The 22,742-nt window shown below is 34.3% G+C and overlaps 1 protein-coding gene across 1 annotated transcript in view; it reads right to left on the bottom strand.

Annotated features, from left to right (window-relative positions):
• LOC141812649 (dol-P-Man:Man(7)GlcNAc(2)-PP-Dol alpha-1,6-mannosyltransferase) overlaps positions 1 to 22,742 on the bottom strand; it is a 46,704-nt gene that overhangs the window by 9,966 nt on the left and 13,996 nt on the right. Inside the window, exons 3-14 of the mRNA XM_074700663.1 lie at positions 17,476 to 17,517; positions 17,321 to 17,366; positions 16,091 to 16,177; positions 9,480 to 9,535; positions 8,410 to 8,527; positions 7,671 to 7,729; positions 6,851 to 6,922; positions 6,056 to 6,119; positions 5,850 to 5,953; positions 3,000 to 3,071; positions 1,578 to 1,664; positions 1,441 to 1,508 (exon numbers count right to left, since the gene is read on the bottom strand). Coding sequence (XP_074556764.1) covers positions 1,441 to 1,508; positions 1,578 to 1,664; positions 3,000 to 3,071; positions 5,850 to 5,953; positions 6,056 to 6,119; positions 6,851 to 6,922; positions 7,671 to 7,729; positions 8,410 to 8,527; positions 9,480 to 9,535; positions 16,091 to 16,177; positions 17,321 to 17,366; positions 17,476 to 17,517 — 875 coding nt within the window. The remainder of the gene's footprint in view (positions 1 to 1,440; positions 1,509 to 1,577; positions 1,665 to 2,999; positions 3,072 to 5,849; positions 5,954 to 6,055; positions 6,120 to 6,850; positions 6,923 to 7,670; positions 7,730 to 8,409; positions 8,528 to 9,479; positions 9,536 to 16,090; positions 16,178 to 17,320; positions 17,367 to 17,475; positions 17,518 to 22,742) is intronic.

The following is a 22,742-nucleotide window of genomic DNA, read 5'->3' as shown; positions in this document are numbered from 1 at the left end:
TTTCTCATAATCCTTCACCCATGACTCGTGCTAGTTGAAACTCTATTTCCACCAAGGATGAGTGAATGCAAGGAGATTTTGGGTTTAATCAATTGCGATATGAGGTGGATAGTTTGATGTAGGGTTGTAAACAAGCTGAGTCGAGCCGAGTCAAGCTTTGTGGTGTTCAAGCTTGTTTGATAAGGTAACCGAGCCAAGTCATGCCTAAAAGGAAGCAAGTCGTCGAAACAATTGTTTAAATTTGGCTTGGTTTCTTTTTTTATGAGCTTGAGCTTAGTTATCAAGCTCTCACTTCAAGCTTGAGTAATTGTTTAAAACTTTTACATTTTAAACTTGTTTGGTTGATTATTGAACTTGATAATACAAACTTATTTGCTCATTTTGAAAGTTTTTTGTTTATTTAGCATGTTGATAAGAGTTTTATTAATGAATAAGGTTCACGAACATTAACGAGTTGAACGCATATGTGTTCAGCTTGTTCGTTTAGTTTAACAAGTTGTTCAAGCTTGTTCATTTAATTGATCTTGTGTGTATTGAACGAACATAACAAGTCGAGCACCAAGTATGTTCACGAACGTTTGGTTCATTTACGGGCCTAGTTTGATGTACCAAGAGGTTTTCATCATCAATGATGTCAAGCAAGGTGATTGGAGATTTCAAGATTTTATCCATGTCATATGAAGCTCTCTCCAACATCACCAACAAAAGATGTATTTCTACCTCTTCCTCCTCTTCATCATTGGTACCATCGGCGCCATATGTTCATCATCAATGATGTCAAGCAAGGTGATTGGAGATTTCAAGATTTTATCCATGTCATATGAAGCTCTCTCCAACATCACCAACAAAAGATGTATTTCTACCTCTTCCTCCTCTTCATCATTGGTACCATCGGCGCCATATGTTAGTAGGGCAAAATGACATGATATTTGCTTCATTCCATCCAAGGACAAAATCCCCAATTTAAAACAAGACTTTAAACCTTGGTTTAAATTACTTAAATTGAGTTTGATAGGGTTTAATTTAAGTTCAATAGTTTGGTATATGCTGAATTGAAAGTTTGTAGCATGCATTACAAAATATCAAAATGAAAGTTTGTGGTGGGTGGAATTAGCAAAACATGTAGTTTTCATGCATGGTGATTGAATTTCAGTTTTAATACACAATAACCTATTGCATGTACCTACCAATACAAAATGAAATTTAAATCTATGTAACTAAGAAAAACAAGAAGCAAGAACAGTACATGAATCATGCAATCTAAAACCATTTAAATCGATATATATCTGTATGAATTTATATCATAAAGAATAATACTTCTATTTACCTCCAAGAAATTACTTAAGTAATGTAAAATGGTGCAACCATGAAAATTTCAGATAATGTGAACTGTAGAATCAACTTTAGTGCAAATAAAATTAAAAGGTAAGTTTGTCATACACTCTGCTTGCTGCAATTGCTGCTGATACATTGAATATGGGAATGGAACCAATTATAAAACGAAGCTCCTGTCATATGTGACTGGATAAGATACCAAGTCACTATAAGAATGCTAGCAAGAATTTGGTTGGCCATACCTTGTGTGGAAGTTTTGAGTAAAGTAAAACAAATGAGAAGACAGGAATTATGTAAGGTAAAATCCTCCGGTCAAGCAGCATTCCTACCTGTAACAACCAAATCACACTGATTGCTTAACCTAGCAAGAGAATTTAATTGTTTCAAACATGAAGGAAACTCAAACAGACTTTTAATGTTTTTTATGTTCTTGTTAATGTTTTTGATTATCCGATGCTATTGAGCATGTTCAGACATGATTAAATGAAGCATGATGAACTATATACCCAACTTGAGGTCAAGCAGAACATTAGGGAAGCAAGACTGTTCCAAACTTCATCACATTACCTGAACCACATTTCTTAAGGCATATTCACATTGTAAGAACAGGTGTTATTTCAAAAAATTAACTTCAATTTAGAAACAAACCACAACAAGTGGTATATCACTCCAGGCATCTTCCAATTATAAGTGTTATATACCAATAGAAATTTGAGAGTTTTAATCAGCATTCTGATTGCATTGCAGCTACAGATGAAATGAAACATACTTGAAGAAAGACTACTATTTCTTGTGAAATCAGATAGATCGAGAACAATATCAATTATGGCTTGGGAAATAGCATACACAGATATTGCGGCATTTCTAATGTCTTAAGCTTCCATATGCAGATATAGCGGTGTTTCTAATGTCTTAAGCTTGCATTTTATGGAGCCCAACACACCTAACCAGCTAAATCTTAAAAAAAAAGGAAAAAAATATATAGATGGCCCATGTGTGGTTTCCCATGCAGGCCAGCACCCATTATGGATTGGGACAAAGAGGTTAAGAAAGCAGCGAAGGGCTGGTTTCACTGCTGAAAATAAATTAAGAGAAGAGGGCGTGTACAGTAAGGGAAATATACTTTTACTAAGGAATGAAGTCCTTTCAGTTCAGTTGTTCACTAAACTATTTGTTATGTTATTAATGTGGTAGTATGTTGTTCATATATAGGAAATGGTATCTGTTCAGGACATGGCTTGCGTTGGGGTGTGACAGATGTACACAAAGGGTGTGGCAAATGCACACAGGAGATATTGTCTTTAAAGAAACAATATAGACCTATAATTTTATGAATGAACTAGTTTGCATCTTATGCAACATATAACTAAGGATCAGAATATATTTTCCAAACCAGAAATACCAGCAGAAAGATTGATACATCAAAGTGTGTTTCTTCATCTGAGACTGGCACCAGTATGCAAGTTAGAGGAAAGAGAGGTAACTAATATCATAAGAGTTACTTTTAGCCTAAGATAATACTGATGGGACATGAAAAATGGGCAAAAGATATTGTGGCATGAAATATAGGCATAAATAGTATAGGATACAATCCAAGCAAAATAAACAAAACAAATAAAGAAAGATTAAAAAAAACTGAATGTATAGCATCAAATATAACTCACCAAACAAAGAGGATATGCTACAAGCAGAGAACGAGGAAGTGCTGAAGTGAAATACCAATGAAATGATTGAGTCTAGATCAACAATATCAAAGGAAGCAAAATCCATAGTCATATGTTATGAAAGATCTTATGCATTATCAGTTTCTGCTATATTAACACCTCTGTGGTTTGCAACAAGTCTCTGAATTCCTTCTCTTTTATGCTAATCTCCATGAAAAAAAAAGTTTACGCTGCACCAAATCACATAAGAAACAGATATTCTACGCCTGGAGTTATATCCTAACAGGTATGAATTTGACGATGTATTGATTCTTTAAATCCATAGTCAGGTTAGTCATGGAATACAAGAGACTCACAAAAAAAACCAAAATAGGTGGCACAATGTTAGCATTTTGTATTAAAAAAAATAACATCCATCAAAAAAGATGATGTGGCATCTACTTGGCACTATATCAACTCGGATCACTTGTACAATAGACATCTAGAGCATTTTAATGGATCCAACCTGTTTGTCCATCATCCCTCATTTGTCTTTGATGATCCGTTGCTCAGGTTGCTCAACCCTTGTACTCCCACTATTGGGAACCAACGTACAACACAGCAGTTAGCAGTTTTGTCAGAAGCCTCAGCACTCTCTTCGACCTAAGCACTAGTCTTTCCCTCAAAATCATCAAACACCTCAACAGCTCCACTGTCCATCCCTTTATCCCAATTGCTCTGCTCATCAACAGCCACTCTGATGCACTCGTCCTCTTCCAAAATATCCTCTCAAGTCTCAACACAACCCACTATATGCACCTGTGAATCTACTACCCTAATCCACTCCCTCCCACCAAAAAGATTCCCTTGATACTTCTATGGAGGTGGCTTCATTGCTTGTAAATTCATCTCCACCTCCCACCATGCCTTCTTGAGGTGATGTCCCAAACTTGATGTTCACCTTAGTTGCCTCCCTCAAATGCCTTGCTCTGTAGCATGACCTCCATACCACCTATGTGAACACAATGAAAACATTATTCTAGGTCCAATCTCAAATTTAAGAGAGAGAAAGGGGATACACAGATAACAAATTTCTCTTGCTGCTTCTGATGTGACCCAATCAGTTCTAAGTTCGTACCTTTTATATTAGTCATAGATGAACTCATTAAATACATCCAAGACATGTTATTATAGGGCATATTATTTGCAGATTGCTTATTTTGATTGATGAGACACATTAAGAAGACAATGCTAAGCTCGAACCTTAGCAGGAACTACTGAAGGTAAAAGAATATATGGAACTTTAGTTTATTAGTATTAGACATAGCTAATAAAAGTTATGAGATGACAAGTTATCTATAACTAAGAGTTTTAAGTATTTAGGGTTTTGCAAAAGGATGGAGGGGAGGGTTGATAGAGATGAATGATTGAAATAGAGAAGAGATCAAGTTTTTTTGTGATTGAAAAGTATCTCTAATGCTTAAAAGGAAGTTTCACAAAATGGTTGTTAGAGTCATAGTTTGAAACATCAACCCATACCATCCAAAATGAACAATATTTATCGTTCTGGCACGGGACATACATTAGCAACCTAAGGGAGGTCGTTGCGAAATTGCAAAGTTGCCGCAAGATCATGAAGGGTGTCGTGACCTACCGCGGGGGTGCAAAGGATGTCACAGCCCTCTACTGGGGTGCAGAAGGTGTTGCCCACAGCGACCTCCATAAGATATCAGCACTCACTGTAGCAGCCGCGATTTTTCATTCAAGATTAATATTTTTTAAATAGGAAATTTTTTATTATAAATAAAATTATTAATTATTATATAACTATTAATTATACATAATAGTTATAAAATATTAAGAATTATTTTCATTTTTTTAAATAATTTTTAAAAATTACAAAATAATTTAAATTTTCTTAATATATATTGAAAATTGAATGTAAATTTAAAATAATCTAAAAAACAAAATATAGTTCTTAAACATTTCAAATAAATTTAAAAAAATTAACAATTTATAAATATATTCAAAAATAATTTAAGACCTTCAAAGTAATTTTATAAATATCTTTAAGCATTTCAAATAATTTTATATTTTAGATGTAATTTTGAATTTTAAGAATGATTTATTTTTAAAATAATTTTTATAAAAATTTAATAATTATTATCTTATAAGCAAATATTGAAATATAAACTCAACAACTCAAGATATAACATTAATAGTGAGCATATTTAATACTTAAATATTAATAAAATTAATATATATTTATTTTTAAAAAATAAAAAAATACTGAAACTATATCAGTATGGCACAGTACAATACGGTACCGAAACTGTATCGTTTCTGTCTGGAACAAACTTCGATACAGGTCGAAATTTTAAACTATGGTTAGACCTACTATATTATATAGAGCTAAATGTTGGACTAGGAAGCAAGCACATGAGAACAAATAAGAATCGTAGGCATAAGGATGTTAAGATGAATGTGCTAAATAGAAAGTCAAGATTGTATCTATTAAGGAAAAAAACTAAGAGACATATTTAAGATAGTATGAACACGTAGGCATCCAATAAATGTCTCAGTTTGACAATGTGAGACCATGACAAATACGCACATTAATAGAGGAAGAGAGACTATAAAGACTTTGTTAGTGCAAAATACTAACGTTGTGCTAGATATGATAACTTTAAAAGTTGTGCTAAATTTAAGAATAATCATCAACACTATTCTAGATTCATGTATTAACTCTATGATTTAAAGAATTATGCTTCTTACTCTTTGTTAGTGCAGAATTAAAGAAAACAAAGGCTCAAGAACCATGCATAGTGCAGTTTTTAACATACACATCTTGTTGAACATTAGTAAGGATACACCCCATTCTGAACTTCGGTTTAGGATGGTATTAAACCAAAAAACCTCCAGCTCTGGCCATAAAATTCTTTGCCACATGACTGAATCAAGCAGTACAGTGCCCCCTGAATGGATATAATGAAGCAGGTGAAACATACCAAAAAAAGAAATAATTTTTGCCTAACATAGAATTCTTTATAAAAATTACCATCATAAATACAACTTGCCTATGCTTAAAAACGCTGTCAATATGCAACACTTAATTGCCTCGAAAATGGAGATGGATTTGTTCTGCCACCAAAAAATGTAACAAAGAAACATGAAACTTTGGCTTTGGAAGATGTATGCATTTTATATATACAATATTTTTTCAAAAATGACCAACACCCTAACAAGATCATATATAGAGAAAAAAACATAGCTGTGTAAAAGGATCAAAATTAATATCAATATCATTGTATATGGTGATAATTAAGTTTATTGATGATTTTTATCTAATACAGCATCTTTTCACCTCCAACTTCCCAAATCCACGTAGAGATATGTGCACAAATCCAATAACATCACACAAATAACAACCTTCCACTAATGTTCTCGTAGTGATACATTGATTATCAACACAACCAAGCAACCAAGGTTCTTCCTACATTAAATCAATTCAACTTATTGCAAACCCAGAAATTAGCTCTAAATGAATATCTCATTATTTTTAAATTTTAAGCTAGCTAGAATCAAACCAGGTAAAACACCATATAGTAACTGATGGTCAGATAGTCTAATTTAACTAATACATTATTTGCCTTACCATTGAAATTGTTAACAGTACAGGTCTCAGACTCTTTAGCATATATAACACTAAAAATCCTGTAATACCATAATATCTAGCTATCCAAAGTAAAACAGCAAGCAGTTCGTATTACATGATTGATTGAGAATACTTAAAATGTAAAAGGTACAGAAGTAAGCACTTCAATTTGATTTTAGTATTTATTAAGAGAATATGTATAAACCAAGAAACATACCAGAAAAAGTTCAATTCCAATTGGCCCAAAGAGCAGAACAGTATCACATCTAAACATTACTGTTGCACAAAGCTGAAAGATGAGAAAATAATTACAAAGTTTTCAACAAGGTTTACTAAAACATGCTCTAGAAATAGCTGCTATTGCTGAATTCATATTATCCAGGCTTCACTGCAAGTAGTTCAATGAAGAAAAAAACAAAAGCCAACTGAGACACCATTGTGGTTGTGTGGTTGAATGTGGACTGTAAAAGAAGAATCACAATAATCAGATAAAATTGAAAGAGATCAGGAAGACTAATAGTAATCAGCTCAATCTTTTCTCATAATAAATTTACTAAGCATATGTGCTAAGAGAAATTCAACTTACAAGTTACTAAGCATCCTTTCAGATAATACTTAGGTAAATAACCAAATTATAGGAAAACCTTAGTTTTTACAAAAGACACCCACAGGGAAAGCGCAGAGAAATAATAAGGAACTGAGCTAACAAAGTTGAAGTAGATGAAATAGTTCCAGATTCCAGAGAATGGCATGCATAAAGAAATGATAACCCTATGTTTGCTGAAAAGATCCCAATACAGAAAATTCACTCAGGATGGATCCAAAAGCATATGAATAGGCAAAACATAATCATCAAACATGTTTCAATTTTTGAACATGCATTGAGAATCAGGATAGAACTAGCTACAAGCAGAGCTTAGAAACCTCCATTAAACAGAATAGACCGATCCACCTTTATATGTGCATAAATAAGAAAGGCCAGAAACAATTAAATAAAAACAAAAATTTTCCAGGGAAAACAGGCCAGAGAAAAATACCAGACACTGGAGTGTAGCACGTGGGTTTCCTTCAAACCAGAAAGAATATGCCAAGTTAACTGCACCAGCAACAATCAATGTTAGAAGACATTCAGTTAATCTGCTGCAACAAATGGTGGTTACTGGTGATAGAGTCAGAAAAACCAAAATATTGAACATGTTGAAACTTGCAAGCTAAATTGGTAAGGACTCGATTCTGTTGCACAAGATTTTAGGTTCAAATTCAATTTTTGACACTTAGGTGGGTTTCATTCCTTGCTCCTGAAGAAAAAGGCTTAGCATAATTTTTAGTAAGTATGCATTCCAAGTAGCTCTCTACATGACCTATTGCATTGATCAAACTAAAAATAAGCTATATTTTCTTAACCAACTATCACCTAATATTACAGGAGAACTTTCTCTTAGATATAAGACATACAAGCAAATCTTTTACTGCATGTAGAACTTAACAGCACTAATGCAATTTTATTATCTATGTTTCAGATAGATGTAAGAGTGCAAGTTGTTGACCAACAATTTCCTTTCATATGTCCGAGTTTTCCTCTCATCATCATATAAAGCAAAATCAAATAAACTTAAGCACATATCTCAAAAGTGTTTTCATGTCCAATCATTATGGAACTAAAATTAGGGAGCATGTAGGAAGCAGGTGCAATGAATACTTATTCCACAGCAGCAACAGAATTCAGCAAGACATTTTTGAAAGAAGCTTTAGGACATAGAGGGAAAATGTGAGCACCTAAACCAAAGGCTAGAATGTTTGGAAGAGGGCGTGTAGAGTAGAATAACAAGTGAAATTGTATAGCTGTTAATGTGGCAAAGAATCCCTCAACATGATATCCAAATTTCTTCCTCACCTGTAAAAAGAGTGGAGATGTCATACTGAATTTACTGAAAAAATAACAAACTTATGTGTGAACATCATAAAAGGAGAAATTATCCTAACGTCTAATAGAAAAGAAACTTTCTAGTATATAATGATTGGCTATGACCTAAGTGCTACACTTAGATTCCTTCTGGAGCTCAAGTAAAACCTTAAATGGTCTTTCACAAGAAACTATAGTAGTCAAGTAATGACGCACAATACGTTGGCATAAATATGCAAAAGCTAAAGCTGTTCTTTAACTAAACTTATTTTTCTTTCCTCTAAATAGAAACATGTGGAAACTTTATTTAGCCACCAACTAATATTAAAAACTTATCCTTCTATCCCTAAATCACAGAGAACAATTAACTATAAAATTACTTCATCATCTTACTGCATTCACTACTTCCCTATAGCTTTTAGGGCATCTATTCCCAACAATGAGCTCGCACAAGTAATAACCATGAAAAAACATCCAACTTTTTTGGAAACTTGAAGAGTATAAAGTAGGAAAACCTCACAAAATTATATTAGGCAGTGCCTTTACTTAATAACTCATGCAGATGTATGCCATGTCCTGAACTATAATTAGTAATCCATTGTAAAAACCTAAATCAAACAAAATATATATAAAAGATTGAACAGGATTCAAGTTTTCTAAAGAAAATTCTGATTAGCATGATAAATTTTTGAAAAAACTAATTCTTTCAAGATGCATGGATCAATCAACACCCAAATTGGAGATTAAAACCTCTAGTCATACAATGGTTATGTTGCTTAACTCCTATCTAAAATAGTTAACTACAATGTCAGTTGGTGCAACTCTAAAATGGAAATTGATGAGAAAAAATTGTTAACAATCATCCAAAAAGAATCAAATATAGATAGTAAAATATTCTCTCTGACTTTGAAGTGTAGATTCAAGTATAAAAGATCAGTACTACCTGTATTCGAAAAAGGCGCAGAGCTAATAGAACAATGAAGCCCAACATGAAGCGAACTAAAAATGAAAGAAAAAAATCACCGTTTTAAAAGCAGATATACCATGAAGCTTCATCACAATGAATAGCAAAGAAAAATCTTCCATATACATAGGCACAGAGAGGAATCAGATTATTATACCACAGTAAATATTTAAGTAGCATTTGATGTTTACCTGGTAGTATAAGAGAATTTTCTAGGTAATAGCTATTAAACAACCAGTTAGCAGTGGACATATATTCACAATTATATATATACCGAACATGGAAGATTTTCCAAATCAATAACAAAGTGAAGCAAAAAGGTGACATCAAGGTTTAAAATTTGGAGCCATAACAATGTTCAATGGCGGACCAAAATGATGCAGTTTCAATAGGATATTACGTAATGCCAATATAGTTTTGGTACTTTTTCCTTTTCTAAATATTAGCGTCTATTAATTAAAAAATATTTTTATTAATATTTGATTGCTATAAATGGTCACTATTGATTTTATATTTTCGATGTTAATTATTGAATTCAAGGATTAAAATACCGAGCCGTATCACGCGATACGGACGAAATTTATCGTTCCGCCGCGGTACCGGCACCGGCACCGTGTTTCCGGCATGAAAACGCCGCCGGAGGCGTCGCTCGGGCGCGGCGACGCCTCCGGAGGCGTCGCCCGGGCCCGGCGACGCCACCGGAGACGCCGCCGGAGGCGCCGGGCCCGGGCCCGGCGACGCCCGGGCCCGGCGACGCCGCCGGAGACGTTGCCGGAGGCGCCGCGCCGGGCCCGGCGACGCCGCCGGAGGCGACGCGCGGGGCCGGGAGTTGCCTCCGCGGGCGGCGAGCATGCTGCCAGTGCGCGCGATCTTTTTTTTTATTTTTTTTTATTTTTAACTTAGGGTTTAATAATCAACTCCTAGCTATAGTTCGAGATAATTTAAATAGGCTTTAATAAAATTCATAAAATTAGTTTATTATTTTTAAAAAATATTTTTATTTTTTATTTTTAAATATTTAGATTAAATTTTTTATTTTAGTTAATATATTATATATTTTAAAAATACCGAAACTATACCGGCACAGTACGATACGGTACCGAAACTGTATCGTTCCGGTCCGGGACCGAAACTCCGGCACGGCTCGATATTTTAAACCTTAATTGAATTCATATTTCATTTCTCGTGAGATGTTTGATGCTTATTAAATTTTTTAGTATCTAGAGAAGACATCAATTCAAAATTTATTTTATTATTATTGCACATAATAAAATAATTTTAATCACTTGAAGTTCTATTGCAGAGAGATTGCATGTCATGAAGATGGGTCTTCGGCTTTAAATTGTTACAAATTTGAGATTTGATGAACTATGGCTATTCGTTATATTATATTTATATAGATGTATAGTGAATTCAAATTCTCCCAGCTTAAAATTATGTTTGTAATTAATGTGCTTTTTTGTATTTCAAGAATATTTAAAATTAATATTATGTAGTAAAGAAACAAAAGTATGATGGTTTTAACTTATTAATATAATGTATACACTAACTATATATAATAATTCTTAGATAATGTGTATTTTCTATATATTTTTTATATTCATTTTATATTAGCTTTATATAAGTTTTTAACCAAAAGCAAATAAATAGATCTCTTTCAAAAAAAATAATCATTAACATGTTACCTTATTAATACTAAAAAGAGTGTTGTGAATCAGATGGAAGGAAGCATTAATTCTTACAATATCCTTTTAAGATTAATCACATAGTTCTCCAACACCCAAATCAAATAATTATCCCATGATATGTGGTATTGATATTAATTTCTCCATATATCCATTGATACATCTCGATTCACTAGGAGTTGGACATGAACTAGAACTACAAGAATTAGGATTCAAATCATGGGAAAAGGATAGACATATATACCCAAGCTTTGATATGATGGATGACCACATGATGCATTAGAGCTATAGTAAGAAGGTTGAAAGCATGATGAACTTCGATCATAATCAATCTCAGGTAACCTCTTATGCATATCTCAATAATCATAAGTTTCCTTTTGATTGTCACCCTTATATAAGCATTGATACCGACTCTTAACAGTTCGAGTTCTATGATCATCTATAGTTGCATGTATGCAACATTACTCACATGTCCAAGGATCTGGTGATGGAGTTGAGGGAATATAGGTTTCACAACCACTAGGTGCATCGCCATTGACATCACTTCCATGAGTACATGCACTATTGTCAATATTGCTATTATCGTTTTGAACTTCTCATCGAATTGCAATGTCAAAAGGTGATGATGTTTCATCACTCTCATCGTGTTTTTGTTCATCAATTGCATTGATTGGATTTTCACCAATGCTTAATTAACCCATTCACTTGAAAATAGGAGTTTTGCTTTTTTTTTTTCCTTTCCCGTTAGTAAAGATTGCAAGAGCTTTATCTTTACCTTTACCTTTACTTGAGAACCTTGGTTGGATTTGGGGTTGGAATGTTTAAGAACATTTAGGCCAAGATCTAGAAAATCGAAATTTAAAAGTTTCATCATTATCTTCCTCACCATCATCTCCTCTAGCTTACACTTTTCAATCTCCTAGGTAAGAAATTGAGATGATAGTGGTGGATCTTTTATATCGAAAAGTAATAAATTCTCAATCTCAACAGAACTCCACCAATCCATCGTTGAATCATTCTCAATCTAGACAAAGTCAATATTAAATGGATCTCCATCACTAGACTCTTGTTCTTCTTTATCTTCTATTATGGCTCTTAGTTAAAGATGCATATTATGATGTGTTATAGGATCGAGAGGCTGAGCTAGACGGGGTGAATAGCTCATGTTCCCTAAATTACATCTTAAACAATTCTTGCTAATTGCTCAGTAAGGTAACATAAAAATGTAGTGGAAATAAGAAATAAAACAAATACACTCAAACCACAATTACACAACAATTTACGTGGTTCGTAGTTGTCCACAAGCTATTATATCCACAGTGTTAGTTGAATCACCATTAATCTTTTTCCTTCTTAATTAAGTTCACTTGAGAAAGATTACAACAAGATCACAAGAAGACTCTCAATTTAGCTCAAGAATGTTCTCAAGAATAGCTAGGAACACAAGTTGTTTAAAATCCAAATCAAGCTCCTACCTTTATTCCGCTTCTTTGTCATTGCTATTCAATGCAATGTTGTCGTCAGTCAATCCTAGCATTATTGCTCCATCAATGCTTCTGACAGCCTAGTCTCTATCACAAAGTCAATTGGAAATTGTCTCTCAGTCAACTGCCCTTGATCAATCAGCCCAGCAATCAACTTGGCCACAAACAGAAGCATTCTATTCACCAGCCATCTAGCCCAGTCGACTAAGTAGTCTATTGAACATTAAGTGACCAGTGAATGTCGACTGAGTAGTCTATTGGATATTAAGTGACCAATGAAAGTCGACTAAGTAGTCTATTGGACATTAAGTGACTGGTGAACAATAACCATAAACTAGTCTAAACCCTAACTTCTTCTCATTTGAAGTTTAGGGTTTCACTAGTCAACTGATTCGAGTCAACTAGACAAAAAAACAAAGAACAGAAAACCCTTCTATTCAAACCAATAGGTCCACGACTCAGTCATCAATCGACTAGGTCAAGTACCAGTCAAATGTTCCTATCACTCCGACCACTTCTAAGGTCGAGCTACCCATGTGAGATTCTACCCTTCGCCCAAATACATAGTCTCTCACACTTAACTCCCTAAGAGTTTACCTTTGCCTAGAAGTCATCTCTCGCTAGGCTATTCGTCCCTAGGATGCACCCAAGATCATGGCTCATCCTCGTGTTATCCTTCATGCCTTTGCCTATAATATTCGCTTCCTCGGCTTAGTCATTCTCTGATGCTTCTCGTCCTACAGTCGCTTAAATACATCACACCATCCTTCTCTAAACTCCATAGACATGGAGCCAACGGATCAACATCCGACCTAGGCAACGCTAACTCATCTTAATGTGTATATCTCCAAGTCCTGCATGACTCAATACACATATCAAATATAATAATAATCGTAACTTAAGTTAAGTTATTTGTCCAATCCATCAAAACAACAATCATACCTGATCTCCAAGAGTGTGATTACACCAACATAATGAAAATACAGCATCTTCTCCCAGAGACTTGTATAAATGAGGGAGCAAGGTAACCAATTTCTTTCGCAACCACTTGAAGATTACGTATAGAAGAGAATTCGTAGTGCAAACTTTTTTAAATTTGGAGCTAATTCTCCATATCATAACTACAACTCAGTTGTAAGATAAATAAAATTAAAATAATATTTATATGTGTTAACAATGGTTAGTAATAAATTATGTTATATTTATCTGCATTCATTTTATATTTGCATGACATTATAAACGGATCGATAAAAAATTATCTCTCAAAATAATGAACTTTCTTTAATAGTCACGGCAGCTAATTCTCTATTTGTTTGTAATCTTAATATTACACTTCTGAAGGTCACACATTTGTAACTAGAATACATCGATATTAATATGTCTGATTGAGATAATACCCTAAAATACAGAATATATAATTATTAGTAACAATATTAAAATTCTTTATTATTAAATAAATAACCAATATATTTTCTTATTTGATTGTCCCATCTTTCAAGGATTATATCAATATAATATTGATACTTGATTAGCGACTATAGACTCGTAATTTCCTCTTTTGATTCATGAATTAATTGGTAAACATTGCTCATTTACAACTTCTTGTCCATGTCAACTTTGCATAGAGTAACATACAAGGGCTTTACAACTATAAGAATATCTATAATGTAGTCCAAAAATCTAGTAGATATAATAATATTTTATATTTCTTCACCTTTAGTTGTGTTAGAGTAACGAGGGTTTCCCAATCTTCATAAGTGAACATGTTTTTCAATTCAACTTTTTTTCTGAGACGACATTAACAAAAGAAAGTGAGTCACAAATCTAGTTGCTCTTGGTCATAAAATCTCCCTATTAACAAATTTTCTCATTTGTAAACCTTGATAATTATACAATAATTTTGTTAAATTGATATAATATATTACGTATGGTGTCCAAAATAATGCTAGTTGCTCTTGCTGTAATAGCTCTCCAGCCTTCTCAAAATTGGCATTATTATATGTGATCACCTGCACTATATGTCCTACACCTATTTCTTGAACTACACTATGTCCAGCTATCACATATTTACATAACCTTATATAGGTCACATTGCTTCTTGCATAATAGGATCTAAGTCTTGATCTCCTCTGCATGTTTGTTTAAATACAGATAGTAATTTCATGTTGTCGGAGATTGGATACCATGATGAAATTTTTAAATGTTAAATACCATGCTATGGTAGTATGCATGATTTGTTGCATTAGGGGGAATTGAATTGAAATGAAAAAAATTTAGAAATAGTTTGGCCAATCGCGAAGGAATTGCATTATGCCTAAAAAAAATAAGGCAGCCCGATGCACCAAGCTCCTGCCAATGCAGGGTCCCGAGGAAGAGTCTATTGTACGCAGTCTTACCCTATGCTTTGCAAGAAACTGTTTCCGAAACTCGAACCTGTGACCTCTAGGTCGGCAACAACTTTACCATTGTGCCAAGGTTCCCCTTCATTATGCCTAATTTTGAAAAATAAAATTGTCCAAAATTTTTTCTATAGAATGGATAAACCAATCTTGACTTTGGGTAAACAAAGGAAAACACCTTCATAACTATAATTTATGTTGTTTTTCCATTATTCAAAGCAAGGTTTAAAATATCAAGCCGTCTCGAGATTTCGGTCCCAGACCGGAACGATACAGTTTCGGTACTGTATCATACTGTGCCGGTATAATTTCGGTATTTTTAAAATATAAAATATATTAACTAAAATAAAAAATTTAATCTAAATATTTAAAATAAAAAATACAATATTTTTTAAAAAAAAAGATAAGATAATTTTATAGATTTTAATAAAATCTTTTTAAATTATCTCCAACTATAGCTAGGAATTTATTATTAAAATCTGATTAAACCCTATGTTTTAAAACTGAAACAAAAATCGCGACCACTGTGACGTGCACGACGGGGCCGCGTGCGGCCCGCTCGCGCGACGCCGCCGAGCTCGCGCGACGCCTCCGGTGGCATCACCGGACCCAAGCGGCGCCTCCGGTGGCGAGGCCGTCGGCGCCTCCGAGGCGTCGGCGAGGCCGCGCGGCGCCTCCGGTGGCGTCGGCGAGGCCGCGCGGCACCTCCGGTGGCGTCGGCAAGGCCGCGCGGTGCCTCCGGTGGCGTCTCCCGGCCAGAATTCCTGTGCCAGTGTCAATCCATCAATGGAACGAAATTTTTCGCCGGTATCGTGCGATACGGCTCGAGATTTTAATCCCTGATTCAAAGACAAGGAAGGGAGTTGGGTCCAGAAGTGTGACAATAGGTATTGGATCGTGCTGTTAAGGCTGCCTATATTTCACCCAATTGCAAATATCTTTTACAGCAAACTTCACAGCTTCAAAAAAATGACTGAAAATTGGAAAAGCTACAAAACTTGAATGTTCAAGAGATTAAATACCTGCTAACAGATGATATGCTTTTGACAGATGAATGGAATGCATCAGGACCACTACTGGTGATGCTAAAACGGACACAATCAGGGCACCTGAATGATAGAGACAAATAATATTGACATTATTATTGCTAGAAATATGTCAGCGGAAGCTATCCATCAGTTTCACATGCAAATCATTAACATATTCTACAGAATGCACAAGTCATAAAGCATTTAAGTTTTGGTCAGCAGCAATATTAGGAGTTTCAGCTAGAGGCAAACAAATATTTGGAGTTTCAGTGTAGAATAGTCTGGAGACTGAAATCTATAATAATTTTAGATGATTATAGAATTAGACCAACCACAATAAAATGGTATAACAAAGCCATTTCTTGTCTGAAAAAACTCCATTTTTCTGTAAATAAAACAATAAATTCTTACAGTACTTAACTGTTGCTTCAAAAAAAATAGCAGAACAATGAGTATTTTTATTCATAAGGATGTCTTATAGATAATAAATCAGGCACCAATGCACTGTCAATAAAGAGAAGCCCAGAATAGATAAATCTATAGAAAGAAGAACAAGAACACCACTACCATATAGCAACGAAGCAACAACTTAATAATTGGATTTAACTAATTCACTAAATAGATCAAAAGGTACAAAATGATGCACAGCCTATCCTGTTAGGTTGTAAACATTTCTGGGAACTCTAAGCTGTCCAGACAAAACATTTGTAACAAAATAATTGACAAAGGAAGAATCAAAGAAAATGACAACCTAATAATTTTCCCATGGGGCATTCCATGAAACAACGTCATATGCATTTGTAATGTTCAGTATTCCATGAAACAACTTCATACGCATTTGGAATGTTTCAGTATATTCATCATAAGCATTTAGAATGTAATGAAACAACTTCATGCACATCCCGAACATAGAGAGCTAGATCTAGTGAATTTGGTAAACCTAAAATTTAAAAGGGAACAGCAGCAGCTGCTTCTGTTAAACTACAAGAACACAAACAATGTTGGCTAGCAGTAAATGGGTGTAACCCCATGAGACAAAAAGGTACAACCTATTAAGGTATTTGGATCATCAACAACTTAGTTTTAATATAGAAATTCAACTGAAACAGCACAAACATCAAGCACAAGTAACAGCTGTTATTCAAAGCATAACATTAGAAAAATGAGATAGCGTTGTCTGTTGAGACGACAACAAATTATTTTATTGGAGTTTCCAGAACTCACCAATAAAAGTACGTGGTACGGCACCAGGGAACTCCAAATGGTCATACTTTAAAACAATACACAAATTTTAATCCAGTATGGAAAAGATATTATGGTTCATAAAAGCAAAATGTACAAAAATGACAAAAACACAAATGGGAAAATAGATACACTACCTTCAGTATATGATGATGGTGATGAAGAAAATCATGCATTGCCTAATAAAGAGAGGGAGATCATCACCATCCAGTTGAAGCAATAGAGAAACGTAAATCAACACATATAATTAACAGCAGAAGTATTATTTGAGAATTCTAAAAATGATATATATTTATATACACAAAGATATGACCAATGAAGAAGTCAATCATGTATGATATCCAAGATTGAAAATCTCGAGACATGCCGGAGTTTCCATTTTTAACTGAAATGATATTGCTTTGGTATTGTGCCAACGTTCCAATGTATGGTGTCAATAGCAAATTGAAGATGGAAGGAGGAAAAGAGATGAGGAAAAAAAGAAAACATAATTGTATATTTAAATTCAAATTTTGTTTCCTATATGGGGACAAGCGAAAAAAATAGCATTATCTTAACCAACTTCACTTATATTGTAGCATGCCCAAAGGTGTTGAATATTGGGATAAAAGAATACTCATCGATGTGATTGACACAATGACACATCAAAACATTGTATGTGCCAAGTCGCATCAAATTTCAGTAATTTATCGAAATGGCCATTTCACCTGGCATGGTAACAAGATTTTAAATCACAATGATACCCAAGAAGTAGCCCTCTCTTTCTATACATATATTCATTCAACATCAAAATTTACACCTAGAATATATAATTATATAGTACTTGCAGTTAGATATAAACACTTCCCTCAAGTTGGTTTTAAAATATTAGAAAGACACACCTTACTATGGAAATATTCAATTCTAAAACTTCCAAAGGATTGAGTTAGAAAATCCACTAACAGACCAATGTAGTTCACAAATGAAATAATTAAATTGCACTATCTCTAATGAAGTGGCAATCAATGTTTATATTCTTTTTGTTTTCTCATGAAATAAAGGATATGTGCATGTCAACCAAATTGTCATAGTGCATCTTCATTTGTTTTAAGTGAGAATGTCTCAACTAAGACATCGTCAGTTTGATCTAAATGAGCCCTATACTTCACCTATGCACTCGACCAAGCAAGTGTAATTGTCATCTTGTTCTTTTGGAAAATTAGAGTATCTCCCAAAACAATGCAGTTGGCATGGAGTCCATCTATGAGACAACATACCAAACAACAATCAGTTATAGCATAATCTGAATATGACATCGATCCTAAAAACAAAGACATTTTCTTAAAGCATTGTTAAGGTGTAGTAAAAATTTTAGGGCTACTTTGCAATGATTGTGAATGGGGTCTCAAGGAACTGCCTAATCGTATTAATCGTAAATAAGATGACAACTCTTGAAACTGAGGTAGCTTAAAGAAAATTCTCAGCTATTCTTAATTTCCTAATCAATTAGTAGTTCCTTTGTCTTGATATTATATGACATAAAAAATCATGGGAATGTCAACTGATTTGGTTCAAAGCATACTAGCCTCTACAAGCATATAAATTAGCAATCAAATTCGCGGTTTGATCAAATTCAGAGTTATAGCAGTTAACTGATATAAATTAACAATCAATAGAATATTTTTCTTCAAGTCTGACTGAAGGTCAGTCATTGACTGGGCCAGTCGATTGATGACTACATGATGAGGTCTATTGATGAAAATTTACACAACAATGATACCTTCACAAGATATATTAGTCGAACTCATTCAAGGGGGCTCAAGTAATACTCTGAAAGAACTTCTACAAGGCTATAAGAAGGACCAGACCAAGGTTTTAGTGTTGATCCAAATGATCAAGAAGCAATAACGACAAAAATTTTCACTGTTTAATCTTTCATTTTCATTTAATTGTTATTGTTTTCATTCATATTTGTTTATTGTTGTTGTAACTTTTCTCCACCTCCGGAAGGTTTCTAAAAAGGAGAAAAGTAGTAGTATTCCGGGAGTGTTCTGGCTAACGGATCAGCATCATAAACCATGGACTAGGAACTAAGGGTTTTGTATGTTGTGCTTGTGTTTGAGTTATTATCTATATTTATTTCTATTATGCTAACTCAAATTGCATACAAAAGTGAACAAATTGAAAAGTGTCCATTCACCTCTCCCCCCTACCATTGATCTCACAGAAGCCTGTGTCATGGATGGGAGCATTAGAACTAAAACGGCTGGTGTACAACCTATAGGCAAATCAATAGAAAAGGAAGAAGATTTGAATGTTCCTTGGTATGGTAATAAATCCTAAGTATTGGAAATTAGACAATATTAAAATTAGCAGGTAAGTCAACAACATATGCATTAGTCTTAATTTATCACACCATTGAAAACTGGCCAAAGGAATGAGCATGAAACTTTTTTAAGGAGATTTTAGGAAAGCATTCTAGGGGAATACAAGCAAGCACATAGTCCCCTACATTGTATTCCTTAAGCTTACAATCTGCATATGTTTGAATCTTATAAGCCTCATTACTTAATGTGATTTTACTCCTAATATCAACATGAATCTCTCTAATGCCCAAAAATCTCTCAACTAACTTCAAAGAATGAGAAATGATAGATAAGGGAATGAGGTCAATAGATTGACGAGCTTTCGACTCATACACAATTTCAAATATACTACGGTTGATAGATAGGTTTACTGAATTGTTGTTGGCAAATTCAATAACTAGCAAGATTGAGTCCCCTAGACTAGAATTAACAACCATGGTCTAGCCATCATTCTATTGATGAAAGGTGGAAGAAAATTTAAATTGGATCCCAAATAATTTCTATAGGTTTTTCCAAAAAATAACTAGCAAATTTCATAGCCTAATGTAGAAAAGTGTGCAAACAAACAATTTCCCTAAAGAACAAGTTAGCTATCTATGATGCATCGTTTGTTTTTCTTGCATAGTATAAAACGTGTCATTTTTGGAAATCAGTCTACTATTACTAAAATTAAATCATAGCTTCAATTAATCCAAGGTAATCCTAAGACAAAATCCTAATGTCTTTCTAAGGTTTATGGGGTATAGGTAGTGGTGTATATCCTAGATTTTGCTTAGTTATCTTTTTCATTTGATATGTATGACATTGTGATACAATCCATGCAACATTTCATTGCAATGAGTGTCAATAAAATCAATATAACACAAGGGAAATAGTCTTATCTTTTTCAAAGTGTCCAGCTAGTTCCCAAATAAGACTCTAAGTGCAATCTTAAGAATACATAGACATGTGCCCTACAACATGTGACCATCTTAGATTGCAAAATCTACCAAATCATAATGGTTCTCATTTTGGGCATCTTGAAAAAATTAGCCCAAAGTTAGAACAAATGGCCATTTCTCTTTAAGTCAATTGAATTCTACTACAGTCATATTCATAGTGTATAATGTGGTGACAACATAACTTAGTGCATTAGTTAGTTTACTATACACACCAAAATGATGTTTCAGAACATGTGTACTCTGGTAGGAACTCAACCCACCGAACATATTATGTTTAGCACTTAATTTCTTTTGAGATTGCATGAAGAGGTAATAACTAACATATCAAGCCTTTTGGCCTAGTGTGCCCCCATACCTCTTCTAACGTATCGCAAGACACCTCAAATGGTTTGGAAATGTTAGGATGTCTAAAAATGCTTTCCTTTATCTCCTTAAAGGCATCTAAGGTGGATTTAGTCCATTAAAACTCCCCTTTTTTTAGGAACTCAATATGAGAGTCATGATGGCACTAAAGTCCTTAATAAAGTGATGAAAAAAAGTTGCAAAGCCATGAAAGATTCAATCCTTCAAAAGGGTGTGCAGCTCAAGCCATTCTTAGATTATCCTAATCTTTTATAGATCTATTGAAATCTCTTCTATAGAAATGGTAAACCCAAGGAAGAAAGGAAGAAAATTCATAAACAACTTTTCTATCCTAAGGGTCTCCAGGATAGCCCATCTTGCATCTTGCATCTTGCATCTAAAAGGTAGTTTTCCATGTATGACCAATCCTACTTCTAATTTGGTGATGGTCACTATACAAGTCAATTTCAGAGAACCAACAGACTTCTACGATCAAGTTAAGCATGTCATCAAATCTCGGTATAAGAATCCTATACTTAATTGTGATATTGTTGATGGTACAAGTATCTATACACATTCTCTAAGATTTATCCCTTTTTCTAGATTAATACGGCAGGAACCATCCCCTAACAAAGCCTTTTTGTAAGAGTCCTTCGACTTATTCAATTTGGCATGCTCTAGGGGATTCACACGATAATGTGGTAGGTTTGGCAATTATGAGAGTGGGAACATATCAATGGTGTGTTCAATCATTTGCATAGGTGGGAATTTGTTGCATAATTCATCACTAGTTATATCCTAGAACTCATCTAATATATCTCTTTGGCTTTGAAGAGGAGGTCTATTGGTGAATCTCTAGGGCCAACTGTGAGATTCTAGGCTACTAATGCTAACATGACTCCTAACTCCTTTCTTTCTTTATATTGAGGTTGTGTGAGAAGATGAAGGGGTTGTTTTGAGGGTTGGATCAGTTTGATTGTTGACTGAGATCTAGACTCATGCCTACTAAGCTTATAATTGAAAAGGTCTCCTTTATCCATACCACCTTATAGGGGCTCAAGGGTGGCTTATATCCTAGAAAAGGACCATGTGAAAAATACATTTATGCAACTCCTACTGTCTATAACAATTTTACACCACTTACCTCCTAATTTTGCTTATGTGTAGAAGATGTTAGTGTGTTTCTATAGTCGTCAAACGTGGGCGTGAAAAGGATGCAACCATGGTATATGATTCTAAGTCGTATCGCCGGCATGAGCGGAATTTACCATTCTGCTAGCAAATAGGCACAACACTTGTTCGCAAGGCTCGCGGGGGCCTCGCAAGGTCATGGAGGCAACCACAATGCTTCTAACCTCACAACAGCCTCCACTAGGTCACAGAAATAGTCATAATCCTCTATGACTTCATGTGACCTCACAAGGTCGCGAGGGAAGCCAAGGACCTTGCGGCGGCTCCATGACCTTGCATGGCCCCTAAGAGGACACGAAGGAAACCACGAACCTCACAGCGACTCCACAAACTTATAGGGATCACAAGGTCCATAGAGGTTTTTTTTAATATTTTAATTTTTAAAATTTTTTTAAACAGTAATTTTTTTTCCTATTCTATTCCTTGAATCTCTTAATTTTTTCGCTTCCGTTAATTTTTTTCCTCCTACATCACTATTTTTTTCCTTCATTTGTCCTACATTGTTAATTGTTTTCCTCCCACATCGTTAATTTTTTTCTTCCTTCATCAGTTTACAATGGTAAACAAAGAAAAAAAAACCTTCTT

Source organism: Curcuma longa, chromosome 19 (assembly GCF_044706935.1).
Source record: "Curcuma longa cultivar G26 ecotype Majalengka, Jawa Barat chromosome 19, ITB_CL_G26_1.1, whole genome shotgun sequence".
NCBI classification, from domain to species: domain Eukaryota; kingdom Viridiplantae; phylum Streptophyta; class Magnoliopsida; order Zingiberales; family Zingiberaceae; genus Curcuma; species Curcuma longa.
The sequence above is the reverse complement of the archived record's forward strand: the minus strand, read 5'-3'. Positions and strand labels throughout refer to the sequence as shown.